General features: G+C 38.5%; 2 protein-coding genes across 4 annotated transcripts; one reads left to right on the forward strand and one right to left on the reverse strand.

Moving 5' to 3' along the window:
* Positions 1–132: 132 nt before the first annotated feature.
* adi1 (acireductone dioxygenase 1) lies at positions 133–5,738 on the reverse strand. The gene is made up of 4 exons (XM_017690793.2): positions 5,298–5,738; positions 3,143–3,262; positions 2,848–3,027; positions 133–1,410 (listed from the first exon to the last, which is right to left on the reverse strand). Exons 1-4 carry the CDS (start codon positions 5,421–5,423, stop codon positions 1,294–1,296), a joined length of 543 nt encoding a protein of 180 aa, XP_017546282.1. The 5' UTR covers positions 5,424–5,738; the 3' UTR covers positions 133–1,293.
* psen1 (presenilin 1) lies at positions 5,063–17,752 on the forward strand. Of its 3 annotated transcripts, none has more exons than XM_037541740.1 (11): positions 5,063–5,154; positions 7,287–7,380; positions 8,416–8,687; positions 10,476–10,617; positions 10,782–10,849; positions 10,964–11,184; positions 12,102–12,200; positions 12,493–12,579; positions 12,758–12,946; positions 14,927–15,045; positions 16,417–17,752. In XM_037541740.1, exons 2-11 carry the CDS (start codon positions 7,345–7,347, stop codon positions 16,570–16,572), a joined length of 1,389 nt encoding a protein of 462 aa, XP_037397637.1. In that variant the 5' UTR covers positions 5,063–5,154; positions 7,287–7,344; the 3' UTR covers positions 16,573–17,752. The 3 variants fall into 3 exon arrangements, with proteins under 3 accessions (XP_037397637.1, XP_017546279.1, XP_017546280.1); XM_017690790.2 differs by lacking the exon at positions 5,063–5,154 and adding an exon at positions 6,541–6,617; XM_017690791.2 differs by lacking the exon at positions 5,063–5,154 and adding an exon at positions 6,541–6,617 and having other exon boundaries at positions 12,779–12,946.
* The last annotated feature ends 621 nt before the right edge of the window (positions 17,753–18,373 follow it).

Genomic DNA, 18,373 nt, shown 5'->3' on the forward strand with positions numbered 1-18,373 from the left:
TTGTTTATCCATGATATCGGCCCTTTAAGCCATGGTACCCCATCCCACACCGTGTGTAGAGAATGGCAGGGGAGCACATCGTTAACACATTAACAGCTGAACTATGATGAGCTTTAAGCCAGAACAGGACACTGAGACAAACCTGTAAATTTTTATTAAAATCTGTTAAGACACTATCATTAAAGGATCAAAACAATTTGTAATACTACCGAAGCAGGTGTGCATTATCCTAATTTATAACTCACAGTAGGGTTACGGGAAAAACTTGATTCTTGGATGCATTGCGATGCGGACATGAACGATTCTGAATCGATCCGACTGGATCTGCATGAAAAGCCAGGTTAGATCCAGGAGTCATAAGCCAAATGTTAAGAAGAGATATTATGTTCTTTCAACAAAAATCAGACCGCATTGGGAGACATTTAATGTCCAGTATGTCTCAGTGTGTGATGTCCTTGTACAGACTAAAAAATATAATCGAGAGCTCAGCTATAGCAGCTTTCCTCCCATCTCCACCAGAAAACTTTCCTTAAAACTAGAACAGTTTCTTGTATAATTCGATTTGATTTAGGCTGAAGTCGCATCTCGTTCAAATTTTCCCGTTCCACCTTAAATTCTGACTATGGTGCCGAATGTAACTACTGCACCATTTAAGGTGGAACGGGAAAATTCAAAAGAGAAATGACTACATATTTGCAACTTTTAGGAGGGATACCGTCTCTTGTTGCAGATTTAATGTACCACAAAACCAACTGCGCTGCTTATAAACGCAAGTAAGTCCATGTAACCAGTGCTTTCGCACCAAGTTGCACACTGGGGATCCGAGATTCAGTGTCGAAAATATTTTACTGACATAGCGATTCCCTCCCTCTACAACGAGACCAAAACCAAAGTTATAAAATCATTAAAGAAAACGAGCATTCCACCATAACTGCGCATTTTATCGCAGATTAGTGGCTGCAGTGTCTCATGCAATAGCAGTGAATGAGAGCCTTCTAGTTCACTCGCCACATCATTTCCATTTGATTTATTAATAAAACATATTGGAAGTAAATTAATTATGGATCATTATGAATACTTTGCTTTAAAACTGCAAAGTCCTCAGACAGTAAGAAAATAGAAATCATGTATAGAAAAAAAAGGTTGCATCAAGATGCATTGATAATTGTTTTATCTATGACTACTGTCCTGCTAATATGATTGGAAGATTGTTGAAGATGCAGAGGTATCACAATAAGGCATAGAACTCATAGCTCCAGGACACCAATGTCATCAGGTGATCCTAGATCCAGTTCAGGAGCACTTAAGTGACTTGACGTACTTCTGGCGGATTTCAAAATCATCAGCTGGACGGTTGTAGGCCTTCCACACTGGCTCTCCCACAAACAGCCTCATGGCTTTAGTGTAGTTCTGAAATGGAAAGGGGGAAAATCAGTTTTTCATTTTCATGTAATTTTATTTTGGCTAAAAATTGACCACAAACCATTTCTGAATATTGTAAGTGATTATAATCACTTGTAACATCACAAAACTGATGCATCACAAAACTGATTGTTCATATTGCACTTTATACCCATTAGTCCTTCCCCCAGCTCTAAAACATTCATATTTACAGCATTTGGCAGCAGAGGTGGACGAAGTACACAAATCATGTACTGGAGTTAAAGTAGAGATACCCAAGGTAAAATATTACTCCAGTAAAAGTAGAAGTCCTTACTCTAGACCTCCACTTGAGTAAAAGTATAAAAGTATTTACCTTCAAATGTACTTAAGTATCAAAAGTAAAAGTACTAAAAGAGTAATTCTGGCTCTGATGTCCTGTTATCATTTTTATAACCAGACTCGCTTCATGAACTCATTTCAGGTGAAAGTCCTCCAGCGTCTCTCTTGGTAAACCAGTCTTTCAATAGAACGTCATTAATTAGTGACACTGACGTCTATTAAAATGATCATAAGCACAAAACACTGAAGGTAAACAGTTTCCATCAGGGAGAACCGAGTGGCTCTGAAATCACTTTTACAAACAAGCAAAGTTTCAGTTTAAGATTACTTTATAAATCGAATAAGTTTAATAAAAACTGGCTTTAAACTCAGGTTCACAAATACGTTTTCCTTTACTGCATTGATCTGTAGGCCTCTGTTCATAAACATAAACCAACCCAAACTAATTTACTATAAAATTAAAGTGTTTGTATGAATTCAGAAAAAAGAAACATGCCAGTCACGACTGCATATGTGGACATATTTCTATATTGTGGTCTATTTACACAAAGTTAGGTTAGTTCATCATTTCGGTGATGCATGTGCTCCCAAAGTTTTACACTGCTGCGCTGACGTTGAACCGTGTGCTGCACTGGGTTGGTATGACCAACAGGTCAATACAAGCTCAGAACAAAGTGACCGCTGTGCCCTGATTGGTGCTCTGGCTTTGCATTTCTTTCGATTTGACATGTTACATTTTTATACACACAAAAACCAAAAGGAACAACAGATTTCTCAAAAAGGAAATGTAGTGGAGCGAAAGTATAAAGTCGCCCAAAATGGAAATACTTAAGTAAAGTACAGATACACGAAAAAAACTACTTAAGTACAGTAACGAATTACATTTACTTAGTTACTGTCCAACACTGTATGGCAGACGCTTTTATCCAAAGCAACTTACAAGTTTTTTCACACATGTTGGTGAAATCAGTGTTAGGAGTCTGGCCCAAGGACTCTTATTGGTATAGTGTACACTGAACCCCAATCTACAGCGTAGAAGGCAGAGGTGTTACCCACTACACTATATCAACCAAAAACAACTACTCCACAATTCAGAGAGCTGCACTTTCAGCTGTGAGAGCTTACCGTCTCATCCAGGGTGAATCTGTGATAAATTCCAGCTGGCAGTGTTATCAGGTCCCCCTTTGTCATAGCAATTCTTATCCAGCCGTCATTTTTGTCCCTAACGTCAAAGTATGCTCTTCCTTCCAAGATGTAGCGGATCTCATCATCCAGGTGCAGATGCTCTTCATAGAACATTTTCAACTGGAAGAAAGAAAAAGTTTGTCATTGTATTAAAATATAAAACACTCAACAGGCCAGATCTGACTTTTTATGTGAATCAGTTGTGTGCAAAGCAGAGCTGCTGACAGTCACCTACTTTATCCTCGTAGTTTGGCAGTTTATCTGGATGGATGGTTATAATGTCCATATAAGAGTAGCCTCTTTCTTCACGGAGCCTCTGTAACTCAGGGTCATTCTCATAGATATCAGCGTTCAACTGAGAAAGAGGAAGATATATCAGCCATTTCTGTGGTATTCTGCAAAAAGCTTACATCAGTCATTCACTGATTAGTTCTATACAGACTACACTGACGGTTAGTAAAAGGGGAAGCCTTTAGCTCTGTGTTTAGCAGATTTAGAGTTAGGAAATCTACTCAGTATGACACTCAGTCTGTAAATTATTACAAGATAACTTATTTGAGAGCAGGGTACGCACGCATTATTCTACAGAAATAGTTCAAAGTGAGGTCAGAAACTATTTAAAAAATGATTCCATATTCAGACCGTAGGATTATATTTGATCTATGCAAACTCAATGCATAAACAGAAATAGTAACAAGTTAAATGTAATCTAACTCACCATTTATAGTGTACTTTCTAGTGAGATCGTTGTTTTCTAATATTATTTTTAAAGTATCCCTGTCCCTCATGCCCACATGATGAGCAGTTCGACAAATAGTTTTGCAGTAAATGTTCCCAAAGTCTGAAAATCAGTGTAACCTTAAGAATTTGTCACTAGTGAACACACGTTTTCTGCAATTGAGTAAACTTTGTGTTTTAATGAAAAATATTATGATTTTATGGGTGTACAGCGGTTCAAAGCTGTATGTTCAGGTTCTGGCAAGCATTTTTAAGTTCTCAAAACGAGCTAAAACTGTCACGACTGAAACATTTGGTACAGTTTCGGTAGAGTTATGATTGGCTCGGTAGTGACAAATTTGGACGTTCAATAACTAATAAACCAGACATAATTAAGGGTCTCTCAAAGCAAAAGGACTTAAGTCTGAAGTCCAAGTCAATTAAAAGGTCTTAAATATGTTTTATTCAGTAGAAAGTTCCACACATCAGAATATTAGAGAGACAGAAAGACAGACAGTTAGTCTAATGATCCTGAAGGAAATTGAGCAGCCACACAACACAGGATAGTTGTAATAATACAGTTGACACAATATAAAAAGAAGAATATATACAAAAAAAAAATCTTTCTTCCTATCCTGAAAAAATCTATCCTGAGATAAAAATGATAATCAATAATGAATGTATAATGAGGTGCAGGTAACAGCATATAATGACAACACTGAATAAATGTGCGTATATTGGTACTGATGCCAGCTGCTCTGTACATCATGTAACTAATCATCTCATGATTGGCCAAAAGAATCGGCCCAAAAAATACCTGACTAAAATCCTGAAGTTTACATTTTTATAAACAACCCAGTTCTAGTATTCGATACTGAATGTTTACAAACCTGATTTTGATTAACATTAAGATCGTTTTCTTCTCTTGCACTAAAGTGAACCTTATACAAGATTGTGCTTGTTATGCTGACAAAAAAAAAATCATATTTACAGAACAGAAATGTACTATTTATTTAGTTTTAGTGTATTTTTTAAAATTGTTCTCCTTACAAGAAAACCAGTAGCTATGTTGGTCAGTAGCAATGGGAGCTGTTCTGCTGGTCACCACCAAAACCAGCATATGTCTAGATTCTAGATGCTATGTGTTCTAGATGCTACTACGCTGATCAACCAGGATGACCATGCAGGGTGACCAGCAGTAGACCATCATAAACCAGCATGGAGTTCATGCATGTCCTAAGCTGCCTCTTTGAACAGGGCTTGCATGTCAAGGTATGAACAGCACAAAAATACAGCTTTTGGCAAATGACAAGGCTGGATAATATAGCTCAATGATTACTGTCTATCAGATGAGTTATGGCACAAAATTATTACTCCAACTGAAAAGCAATATCGCTGTATACAGTGGCAGACGATACATCGCCCATCATCATCGCGTCGTATCGTATGGATGGAGAGGTGAAGATCCACAGCTCAACAGCTGCACGTGCTAAACTACTCAAACTGCGTCAAAACATTATTCAACTTGAGGTAAAATGCATCTTACATCATTACAACTGTCTGGCTCAGACTGAGCACCTGTGAAATCTGTGTGCGTTATGAAACGTTATGTAACAGTTAATGTTTGCTGGGTAACCCAGGAGTAACGTTACACACTTTAACTATAAACTTGCCTTCCAGTAGAAAACTCCGATTTTCTGCAAGTCTTCCAAAGAGACGGGCTTGTTTGGCTCTAATCTGTGAGGAAGCCTCTGATCCTCGGTAGACTCGTCCATGTACCACGCTTCTATTTGGGTCATGATGAAAACGCTTCAGAGCAAAGAGCGCAGTGTGGTCCTGCCAGGCGATTCAAGCGGAATCTCTACACCGTTTACTCTATTTATGTCTGTTTACTCGGCGGCCTATTTGCCGGGTCTTCATTTCCAGCCATACAAGACTTGAGTTCTATCTCTCTGAATGGGGAGAGACCAAAAACCTTTAAACCGGAGGTTAAATTACCGTTTCAAAAACATAATTGAAATCATCAATAAAATCAAACAACGTGTTGTAAATAATTTGTAGCGTTTCACTCAGTAACGCACAAAAAAACGTGCCTTTTCAGGTTGTTATGGCTACTGCGCTTGCGCAGCTCTCCATAACGGGGCGGGGTTTTCCCCGCTCACGGCGCAGTCAGCGAGCTGATTGGTTATTTTTTCCAGAAAGGCGGGACTTTCTGGTGTATGTCGAAAATGGGACGTTCCCATTTTTTTCCAAGCAGTGACCGATCTCGTCATTTATGAGGTCTCTGATCCAGGATACTACAGCTTATCAAAATAAAACACGCACAAACATGAAATTCAGTTCACTTCTTTAAAAATGACAAATACAAATAAGAACCAGCCAACAAACAAATAAAGCATTATTTGTTAGATAATGGAAAACCACAGCAAACATGAAAGAAGACTTTCAGGGAGAAGTTTTATTTATTCAGTACCAAAGATTATATGCAGGCATCAATAAGCAAGTTTTTAATTTGACAGCATCTTTAGCCTTAACGTCAGTTTCTGTATTCAAGGTTTTATGTATGCTTATTTGCAAATTTTACTCAGTGTACTTAAGTTTTACGTTTAAAAAGTTGCATCGAGGATATTTCATGTACATTCACATTTCCTTAGACAACCATTGCTTCAGAGATATTGAAAATACACATCTATATTTTTTATCAATCATGTAAAACATGAACTCAGTATGCTGCCTCCTCAGCACAAAAAAATAAAATATTAGTCTTAAAAAGAAAGAAGATATTATTCCGAAACATTTAAAATTCAGTGTTTTATTTATGACTTCGTTTGTATCATGCGAATTAGTTATATATTTTAGTGATAATAATATTGACCGAATGACTATAAAGAGGTTCATCTGGGACTTTTGTTTTGTTCTCCGGAGCTCACGCTTGAAGCTTCGCCGAAACACAGAGCCCCGTTTCCGTCTTCACAGTGTTTGCGTTTTGTCAGGTTAGTGAGTGTCTGTTTTGTACTCCTGAAATGTTTAAAAGATGTTTAACCTGTTTATTAACACGTATCAAATGCGAGTAATTAGACATCTCTGTCCAAAGAGCGGCTGCCTGAAGCTAAGCACGTCCATTGACACCAGTGGTTAACCGGCTAGCCAGACAGCCGCGACTTTCTCAAATCTGTGGCTTTCTTCTCACATTTTCGCCGAATGTGAACCACATTATTTGCGTGGTGTCGTTTAAAAGTTGGCCGACGAGGCTGAGGCTTCTTGTTCGTATTTTCGCGTTCGACCTTAAGTGGTTTTCATTTAAGGTGGAACGGGACAGTTCGAATGGGAGGCGAGCGTCAAGCAGTTAGCTAACCTAGCTAGTTAGCAAGCTCGCTATCGTCCCTTGGGTAGCTTAGCTTAGCTAACGTTAGCTAATTGTCTTGTTAAGTAAAGAAGAGCTAAAACTAGCAACTCCTCGAGCTCTCAGTGTCTGCAGAGCTCAGTTTGTTATTTATTTAGGCTCGTTTATGTTTCCCAGCTTCCTTAATTTAACGGGTTTCGCAAAGACGCTAACTGGTAACTTGGCTTTCTTATGTAGCTAAAGGCTATAGGAAGTATAGCCGGGGCGCTGTTCTGTGTGAGCTGAAGACATCTGTGTCTATCGTCCTGTCTTCTTCCAGGTCCAGCGAGCTCTGAGCTCTGACTTTTCTATGAGGTTCGAGTCATTTCAAAGCATCAATGGCTGACAATGCGGAAGAGCTGGTCAACAATGTGGTAAGGTTCCTCTGGACGGTGTTTTGTGGCTTTGCTTTCCTCAAACCTTCCATTTACAATAATGAAGTCCCGTAAGTTACTGCTGGTTCAGCACTTTCTTATGCGAGACTGCTCAGCTTTAGTCATGGATTGGGCAAATGTGAGCAGAGCAACACAGAGTTATCAGTGAAAACAGACGGTTGGGCTCAGCCTGCCTTCAGTGATTGGTGCCAGATTACATAGACAGGTGTGGCAGGTAAGATAAAGGTAAGAGGTAAGGAGGCTGTGTTGCCCAGACTTGTTGGCACTTACTGGCAGTGTTTTTCTCTCGCAGTGTTATTTGTGAAGTGTTAAAGCTGCATGATCTTAACTTACAGGACGTATGATGAAGACTAGGGGCCTTTTTCACATTTAAATCTCCGCTCCCATGTTTTCCTAAGCCTTCCCCTGGCTTAATCATCTTTGCATTTACTGTGCTTCCAGTACATTTCCTGTTTCACCTTCCCATGTCGTTCTGTCTTCTGTCGCTTTTTTGTCCTTTTGTGTGTTTGTGTAGACTTATATATAATGCAAGTGTTTTGGGGCAGTTGAAATGTGCTATTTAAATAAAAAGGGTTATTGTTATGATAATTATTATGGCACGTACAGTATATTGTCCCTGTTTTTTAAAAAAAAAGGAACATATTGATTTTTATTTTTCTATCATTTGAACTGCCCCTTACATTGTGCCTCAAAATCACCAAGTTAAATTTCTTTACATTAACTTGCTGTCCCCTGTAACGTTACCACATATGTGTGTGTGTGTGTGTGTGTACATAGATCACAGTGGTGTGATACTTGATTATTCCCTTTAGTGGAGAACTTAAAACAGAATTTAAGCACCTCTTTTAAGCATTTATACTCCAGACCCGTCATGTCAACAAAGGAGTTCTGAACATAATACAAATATATAGGGTAAAAAGTAAATCTGGTCTCAGAGTCTCTCTAAACCTGATTGGAGAGATTGATCACATGCAGGGAATGTTTGTGACCATCTCCTATCTTTTTCCTATGCAGTCAACCAATGGAGCAGAAGTCAACCAGCACACTGATACAGGGAACCCCACAGGGGCTGCCAGAGGAGAGACTGAGCTCAATGGCCAGCCTCCCTCTGCTCGGCCCCCACAGGTGGTCACCGACAGCGAGGAAGAGGAGGATGAGGAACTGACTCTAAAATATGGAGCCAAACACGTCATAATGCTCTTCGTCCCGGTTACCCTGTGCATGGTGGTGGTCGTGGCAACTATTAAGTCAGTCAGCTTCTACACGCAGAAGGATGGCCAGCAGCTGTGAGTGTTGTAAAACACCATAAAGCACATTTACTACAGTCACAGTCGAAAAAATGCTGAGAGTACGTTTATTTCTAACAGTGTACTATGCAGGTATGTGATTCATTCATCAAGGTACAAACAATGTAAGTGTACCTTCAAAGGTACAGCAGTGGTTTTAAGGTCCAATGGTGTACCTTACATGAGTTTTTCCTAGTGGAAAAGTACATATTCATATCTTTTCATAACCAAACATTTTAAATCAGAACAATGTAATAAAAAGCCTGGAGATGAGATGGGGTGTGTGGACTCAGTACAGTTTAGAAAATATAACTTCAGTGGATTCTGGTACAGTTATGTTCCCTGACTAAAGGTACTGAGATGTACCCTTGAGGGTGCCACCACAGTGACAAGAGGGGTACCGCCCCAGTGATAGTGTCGTACCTTTTTTTCTGAGAGTGTACTGTTGCTAACATTCTTTTATATACCTGCTCAATCTTGAGGACAGCTTTGCTGTTTTGAGCTACAGAGACTTATTAATACTGTCATATAAAAACCTTTTACTGACTTTTTTTTTTGGTTTGTTTTTGCACCATTTGTAAAGCAAGCTTCCCTTTACATTTGTGTGAATGTGTCATGATTACTGGGCCAGTAGAAATGATCCAAGATTCTTTGTAAGTATTCTTTATACTCCTGTAAAGCTGCAGTTTCAGAGAGAACATTCTCTTACAAGAGAAACAATATGATGCTTGTAAAATTTACTTTTTGTAGCACCATTAAACTTATTAGTATAATAAAATAAAATGCATCTTGTTTTTACCCTATCGCCTAAACACTAGACTCTTCTCAGTATTTTGTTTTAAAAGCCACCTCAGCCTTTTCCACCCAACAAATATAAAGTTTTAAAAACGCTAGAAATGCAGAATATAAAAAGGGCCAAAGTTTACACAGTTTTCCACAGTCCTGTGGTCCCTTTTTATTGTATTGGATGTTGACTTCCTTCCTATACACTGATACAGGGAACCGTATCAGTGTGCTAGAAAGAACACTGGAAAGATTTACTTTTCATCTTTGTATTTTTTGAGGCGTGATGTGATTTTTAAGATGTTCCTCTAGGAGGAGCTAAAGTATCAGACACGTTGCACATTTTTCCTTTAAGGGCTCAAAGAATTAGAATGCATTTTATATTCATTCATTAAGTTGGCATTTTTCTCTATTTAGTTTTCAGAAGCTACATTTTTAAAGTTATAACTTTTGTACCTAATTTGGAATAAATTTTATCAGCCTTTAAAAAAAAAAATCATGTGGTTTCATTCAGTGCATCATAAATGTATGCCATGCATTCATGTCACCTTACTTTTGAGCACAACAAATAACACCACTTTCCATGAAGCTATTGAAATCAAATGAGCAAATATGCCCAAGAAAGCGCAGGTGGAGCACATTCAGAAACACAAGTGCTTGAAGCTTGTAAAATGATGTTTGGGCCAGCTCTATTCCTTTTAGATAGCCTTGTTAGATGTTTTTAAACTGTTTAACAGGTAAATAATAGATTAATTAAAGAATAACTGTAGTTTAGTTTGGTTTTAGTTCACAACTAAACATATGCAGTCTGGAAGTGAAGCTTCAGAATATTTTGTAATTCATCTTTGTGATTTGTATTCCTTAAAATTAAAGTTAAAATTAAAAATATTGTCATATTTTTTTCATGTTACATTTTAGATAAAGAGCATCGTTTGAAAGCTGAATCAGAGAGAACTGCAAAACAAATAGAGACCTAATCTAATGGCAGTTTGGTTTCTCATGCAGGATCTACACTCCTTTCCGTGAGGACACTGATACAGTGGGTCAACGTGCTCTCAACTCCATCCTTAATGCAACCATCATGATCAGTGTGATAGTAGTGATGACACTGGTCTTGGTGCTACTCTACAAGTACCGGTGCTATAAGGTAAGGTCTTGGAGAGTTGATTTTGAGACCAGCTTACTTTGCCCTCAGCCTCTTTATTCCTTAAACTAGAGCGTGAACAAGATTTTTTTTTCAGGAGCTTGTGATTATTTCCTTTGGTTGTGCTATATACACACATTCAGTTTACTGACTTGTTGCTATTACAGGTGATTCATGCCTGGTTGTTCCTTTCCTCGCTGCTCCTGCTCTTCTTTTTCTCCTTCATTTATCTTGGGTGAGTTGCTTTTCTACCTGCCATCATACATAGGTGACCCACTGCATGGACTAGGAATAGTTATGTCATTTTCAAAGCTGCAGTATGTGTTATTGCAACATTGCTATGTTGCAGCGAGGTCTTCAAAACGTACAACGTGGCCATGGACTACTTCACACTGGCAGTAATCATCTGGAACTTTGGGGTGGTAGGAATGATCTGTATTCATTGGAAGGGTCCACTGCGCCTGCAGCAGGCTTACCTTATTATGATCAGCGCTCTCATGGCCCTGGTATTCATCAAGTACCTGCCGGAGTGGACCGCCTGGCTCATCCTGGCTGTCATCTCCGTTTATGGTTAGTAAGGCTTAATTTACACTGTGTGGCTGCTTTTCAGTTATTCCGCACACCTTTAACATTTTTATTGAAGTTTTAGCTCATAACCCCATTTCTAACCAGATCTGCTCAACATTGACTAGAATATTTTCATATGCATTTATTTAAACGAAAGATTTATTTCTTGTAGTTTTATTCTTTGCTTTGTTTAGTTTGTTAATTTGTATACTGTATTTCTATAGATTTTTATAGATGTTTATATTGTAATGTGTTTTTATTTTTATTTTTTTTTAATTATTTTATTTATTTATTTTAAAGAAAACGAGACATTGGAATAAAAAAATCCCCAATAAAGTAGTCTCAATTTTTAGACCTGCAAGGAGGAGTGTCCTGCAACTGGTCTTATAAGATAAGACGGGATATGTGTTGAGGAAGGATCTAAGTTCCAAACAGGAAAGATATTTTTGAAGAACAGTGTTGTGAACTAAACTGAAGTAACAAATTTTAGACAGAGCCAGGTCCTCCCTGCTACAACATAAATTTACTTTTGACATTTCCTGTGCTCCTTGCATGAAGATGGTTATTTCTGGATTTTATTCAGTGGAACAAGGATAGAATCATAAGTGCAGTTAGTAAGAGACTTTTAAAAACGGGTTCCGGTCAGACGGTCCCTCTGTGGACAGGATCATGGTCTCTCTTCAGAGGCTTTCCCAATGTGAAATGGTTACTAGAAAAAAAATGTTCTTTTGGCTTACCTCATATAAGTGAATTTGAGCTTTGGAGATGAGATAGATAAGTAAAATTATCACTCAACTACCTAAATGCAGTATAACTTCTAGCCTTTTTCTTGAAGGATATGTTAAGAAATTGTTTTTCAGTATTTATTTATTTATTGTTTTGTTTGTTTAATAGTGGTTTTTGTCTGTCCTGTCCAATAGACCTGCTGGCTGTGTTGTGCCCTAAAGGACCTCTTCGCATTCTGGTTGAAACAGCTCAAGAGAGGAATGAACCCATGTTCCCAGGCCTTATCTATTCTTGTAAGACACTGAAAGGAAAATCTCTTTCTACCCTGCCTACATTTGAAGAGCTTCATCTCAAAATGTTCTAGGTCTATGTGTAACAATTTTGGATATAAAGCATTGATGTATAGCAAAAACACATTTTTATTTCTCTACTAAAAGTGGTATTAGTCATGATATAGCACTGGTGTTTCTTATATGTCTAAAGCTCAAATTCTTGAAACGAAACCCTTCATTTATTATTTCTTATCCTTGGAGGCTTATGACATTCTGGTTCACTTTCCATAACAATGGCCTTTTACTTTGCCAGCGACTATGGTGTGGCTGGTTGGTATGGCAGACAATGTGGAGACCAGGAATAACTCTTCCTCGCCTGCCCCTCAACAAGAGAGCCATAGTAAGTCCTACGGGCATTTTGCATTTCAAGTTTTCAGCATGTCAAAATGTATGTGTGTCCGGTCTGTTGGTGCAATGAACCGTGTGTAAGTTGCTAACCGCATGTTAAATAAAATGGCATGCACAGTTGTTGATTTCGCATTTTTTTCCCCTGTTCTGACTCTGGACCTCACTTTAAGGTCTCTTGCTGTATCCTGTAGTTGCCATGGCCCCAACAGCCCACCCAGAAGAAGATGGAGGTTTCACAGCTGAGTGGGTAGGCCAACAAGAGCAGCAGCTGGGCCAAATGCAGTCTACTGAGGAGAGCAGGCGTGAGATCCAGCAGTTGCCCTCTGCACGTCCACCAGCTGTAGATGATGATGAAGAGAGTGAGTGTCAGCATAGACCTTACAGATACCTATCCAATCATGCCTGAGTCAGGTAATCAAGGGCTGCAGAATACTTGATTACCAGGTTCAGGTGTGTTAGCACAGGGTTGGCTAGGTGGCTGAGCTTCCCTGAGAGCTGGATTGAGAACCTAACATGCCAGTAGGGCTGTTGCAGTAACAAATTTTCAACACCCTGAAGTCCGAGTACCGTCCCACCATGATAAGCGGTAATGATGATCTTTTATATTATCCACTGAAACTGAACATTGATCTGAGCACAGTAAGAAAAATTGTTCATGAAGGCATAAATCTCCCCTCGATATTTGAAGTGATGTTCTTAACAAAAAGTCTGTGGAGGTTCTAAAATTGTGGTTGTGGTGGTTGATGCAGATGTACATGCCAGTCTGTCTTCTTATCCCCATCAGTCAGAGCAACAGCCTATGGGGACAACAGACATGGCCAAAAGTAGATAATTAAAAGAATATTAAAGTATACATAAAAAAAAAGGCAAAACATTTTCAGCAGAATTCTGGTAGGTGTTAATATAATGACATGGGTAGAAGTAACAGAGTCGGTCATAGTATGTGCTTAACAGATTTGATGTCTAGTACAGAACACATCGCTGCGTGATAGGGATGCACTCAAGTACTGGTGTACTCAGTTAACCGTTCGAGATGCCAGTAGTCTAAAACTGAAATCACTATTTGGGAATTTATGTTTCTTCACAGAAACATGGAGAAATCATACAGACTAGCAATTTAATTAAATGGCTCTTGTATGTTTTAATAGAAAGGTAATATATAATGTTTTTGCTCATTTTACACTGTGCCACTCTGAAACATGAATGCCTGAACGTGAATGTGTTACAAAGGATGTGACTGAGAAGGCAGATGTAGTATGGCATTATTGCTGACTAGCCAGTGTTGGCTAGGTCCAGACACAATAGAAATGTTTCTTTGGCAATTTAACATGTTGACCCATCGTCCACTGAGGAGAAAATACAATGTGTAACACAAGTTAACATCAGTTTCCAGTGTAGATTTAGTTCACCTGAAGAGGCAGCCTCTGTTATTCAACCAACATGAAAACTTCAGCTTTTCTGAATAATTATACATTTTCAAATGTGTGTCTCTGCTTGCTGCAAAATTGTCATACTGATTTTTTTTTTTTTCTTCTTCTTCTTTTTTTAGTCTCTTAACACAGCTACCACCTATTAAGCCTCAGTCTAGAATAGCAAAAGTAGTCTGAATGCATATCCCTACTGCATAAAAAGGAAACCAGGTTGTCATGCTAGAGCACTCAAGAACCAGCAAGAAATAGGTAAACACAAATCAGAAGAAAGAGCTCACTATTAGTTCAGCCTTGGTTAGATTTTTTATTTATTTTTTTTCTCTGTCAAGCAGCGACATACTATTGTGATGTAAGGCTATTTTTCTTGGTAGATGCAAAAACCAAATGCCCCACATGTCATGCCAACAATTGAGAGAAACCTCATAATGTGCTTGAGTGCTGCAGCCTCATGTGAAATCTTCCAACCAAGTTCAAGTTTAATAAGTAGCTGTGCCTCTTTAGGTTAAAATCCTGAATGACTTATATGTATGGTTTTAAACAGTGAAATGGGCACATGTCTACAATACACCCAGTATCACACAGGGCTGAAGATGAATATGATTGCTGTCTTCCTTAAATGTTTCCTTTTAGTGTTTTTTTTTTTTTTTTTTTTTTTTTTATATGAGCACATGTCTGTGTTTCCATGCTGGAGATCAAAGGACCTTTATAAAAGAGAAGGTTGGGTAATCATCTTTTGTGGAATTCTTTTTTTTTTTTTTTTTGTACTGGGCTTTAATCTAAAGGAACAGATCCCCACCCAGTTCTACCACACCAAATAATAGGATAGAGAATGAGGGTTGCTTAGTAATTAAAGCCTAACATTGTACATAGAGTAGAGTGAGAGTGATCTGGTGCATATGTGTTTTGCAGGGGGTGTGAAACTGGGTCTTGGAGACTTTATCTTCTACAGTATGCTGGTGGGAAAGGCCTCAGCCACAGCCAGTGGTGACTGGAACACAACACTGGCCTGCTTTGTGGCCATTCTTATTGTAAGTGACCAACAGCAGTCATTGGTAATGATGTAATATGAGAATCTGTTGTAGCTCAGCCAACCAGGTCACAAACGCATGCACGTTATTTATCTTGGACACTTCTTTCATGAAAGATAACTATTATAGCTTTTAGTATGGCTTATTTTTATCAATATTGTTGGTGATTTTTGTGCTCTTCATTTATCATCCTTCACTTGACAGAAATAAGGGCATTTGTTAATTAAATGGAAGCTGTAAAATGATCTGAAGCCGTTTATTCACTGTTTTAGAAAGATTATTTTTTGTTGGATAAGTTGCACTTTGTTTGGACCAGTATGGGGTTAAATTGTAGAGCTTGGACATGGTTCTGGTTAGTCAACCTATAAGCCCAGAATAATGCAAGAAATACTAACTGCAAGAGCATCTGTGTCACCAACATTTGGTTAATGTAAGATGTTTGAGTTTTAGCCCAATAAGTCTGCATTTTGTAAATGGATGATTTCTTTAGTGAATTGACATCAGCGAGCTTTAACATCTTGACTGACACATTAACAATAACTCTGGGCTTAATCACTGATAAGGAGGTGCAGAACCAGTCCTTTAACCAAACTTGTTTAGAAAGTAATAATCACATAGTAACAACAGAGACTAAGTAACTAAATAGAAATAGTGTCCCCAAAAATATAATCTTTTATTTAAAAAAATTCCACAAAGCATTTGAACACACAGTAGCAGTGATAATAACATTGATGATAATTATAATGCAGGAATTTCAACATATTTTCAAGAGTTCAGTAGAAGTTGTGGTTGTAATACATTGTAGTCTTCAATTTGGGCATAAACCCATAATTAAGAAATTTTATCATCAAGACCATTTTGTTCAGCATTGTTTTGCCTGAAGTCTGTATGAGTGTATAAGACGTTTCTGCAGTACTTTTATTCCCTAGAGCAGGCTGAAACATAGCATTTGTTATAGAGACAGGGAGAAGTGAGAGATCTCACAGATAATGTAATCATTTTTGAATTTCCCTAAATGAACCTGAATGCCTCAAATTATCACTTTTAGCATGAAGCATTTTGAAAATAAGACCAATAAGGATATAAAAATACACTAAAATAAACAGGTGGTCATTGTAATTGACTTAGTTGTGGAAAGTGGTCGCCCAGCTAAGCACAACTGTGTTCTGTGAGTTTAAGGTGTGACCATTTGTTGACGACCCAGTGGTTTTAGGATTGTAAACAATAATTATAACAGTTCGTAGCAGTTCATTCATGTCACTTTGATCCCTTGTTGTTGTTCATGCTGATGTTCCTGATGGTAATGTCTTTTACAGGCTATATGTTCCCAAAGGCATTGTCCTTCCCCTCATGGGTGTCTCTGTTTTCTAGGGCTTGTGTCTAACCCTCCTGCTCTTAGCCATCTTTAAGAAGGCCCTTCCAGCTCTGCCCATCTCCATTACCTTCGGCCTAATCTTCTACTTTGCCACAGATAATCTTGTGCGCCCATTTATGGACCAGCTAGCAAATCACCAATTCTACATATAGCAGTAGGCAATGTTCTTTAACCTATGCTCCACGCTCTGGCTGCACCACTGAGGACCCTGACTCTCAGGAGGCAGTGGCACAGCAGCACTCCCCTGGTTCCGTGCTGGATGCGTGGCTGGACTGTTTTTATTTTTATTGTTCTGTTTGGAGTGGAGGCCTCCTGCTATGAGTGTGATTTCACTGAAAGATCTTTGTAATTGGATTGCCCTTCCAATGTTCCAACAGATGAACACTGGCATTTGTCCTATGTAGGAATTGTTTGAGGTGAAAATCATGAAAAGTGGGGAATTTTAACAACTCGGCAAACCTCGATTCATCACCAAAATGTCACATTTACTGTTTAAGGCTTTTAACCTGTGTCAGTGAACTGTTTTATAACTGGATGAGGGAAAACCTGCATTACTTATTTCTGTCTGATGAACTCTCCTGCACTGAATGTGGATCTACGCTAGGCATTCTGAAACCTCCCGATTAAATATACAATGCATTAAATCAGCGACGTGTTATTTGTGACTGACTTTGACTAAATGGTTGGTACTAAATAAGGTGGTATTTGTATTTTGAAAAAAGAAAAAAAATATATATGTATACATATGCTGTTTTATGGAGAGAAAAAAAATGTAAAGGAACAGGAAAAACCCTACTCTTAATGCAAGTGAATGGAACCAAACAAACCCAAATAATTTCGGGCTGTTTCTTTTGGTCCATTTGTCAAAATTTACACACAATCTAAAGGGCAATGCCGAAGAACTGGAGATACATTTTCTTGTGACGGCATATCTGCCTATGTGGTGAGGCACTGCTTATTGCTTCATTGTACATTAAAATTTAAAGGACTGATGATGGAAGCTACTGTTTCTCTTTTAAAGAAAGCCGGAGTTCATCATTTTGAAATGTGTCCTGCATAATGTTTTCCAGTTTTTGATGCCACTTCACCAAAGTTTGTGTGGGAGATTACATGTCATGCTGTGACTTTTTTTTTTCTTCTGTTTGTTAGCATTATATTCTGTGATTGTCTTTTCCTTTTGTAGTTAATACCTCTCGAGGTTTGTTCATTTCAACATGTCTTTTCTTTTTTCTACGAAAAAGCAGAACAGTATCTTGATTGTTTTTGTAATTGGTTTGTAACCAACTTGAAAGATTCTTGAATAAAGGGGAAGCTCATTTGAGCAAACTTCTCCTTCCTGTGTATTATTTTTTTTTTCTGAGGTAAGTAGCCATGATTGACGTTCCTCAGTAAATGAATTAAGATTAAGAGACCCTTATTCGTCCTACAACGGGGAAATTTCACCTCCGCATTTAATCCATCTGTGAGGTGAAACACCACATACACTCTAGTGAGCATGTGCGCGCGCACACACACACACACTAGGGGGCAGTGAGCACACTTGCCCAGAGCGGGGGGCAGCCCAATCCGCACAAGCCCAGGTAGAAGTTGGGGGTTAAGTGTCTTGCTCAAGGACACCTCAGTCATATGCTGTCGGCTCTAGGGATCGAACCGGCGACCTTCTAGTCATGAGGCTGGTTCCCTAACCTCCAGCCTATGACTGCCCTTATTAGTGTACCTGTTCTTATCATAGAAATGTATTGTACAATGAATAATGTTGGGTTAGCAGGGGAACCGATTCTAGAACGTTCACAGGACCACTTATTTCTTGTATAGGTTTCATCATACTTTCAGTGAAAGTGTGCTGATGTTGGATGAGCATGAGTGTGTCTTTATAATCATGCTTCTTAGCATGATTGACAAACCTGACCCTCTTATTCTGAGAAGATGCTTAGGCTGAGGCTTAAACATACG

The sequence above is a fragment of the Pygocentrus nattereri genome, chromosome 10, assembly GCF_015220715.1.
Source record: "Pygocentrus nattereri isolate fPygNat1 chromosome 10, fPygNat1.pri, whole genome shotgun sequence".
Taxonomy (NCBI): Eukaryota; Metazoa; Chordata; class Actinopteri; order Characiformes; family Serrasalmidae; genus Pygocentrus; species Pygocentrus nattereri.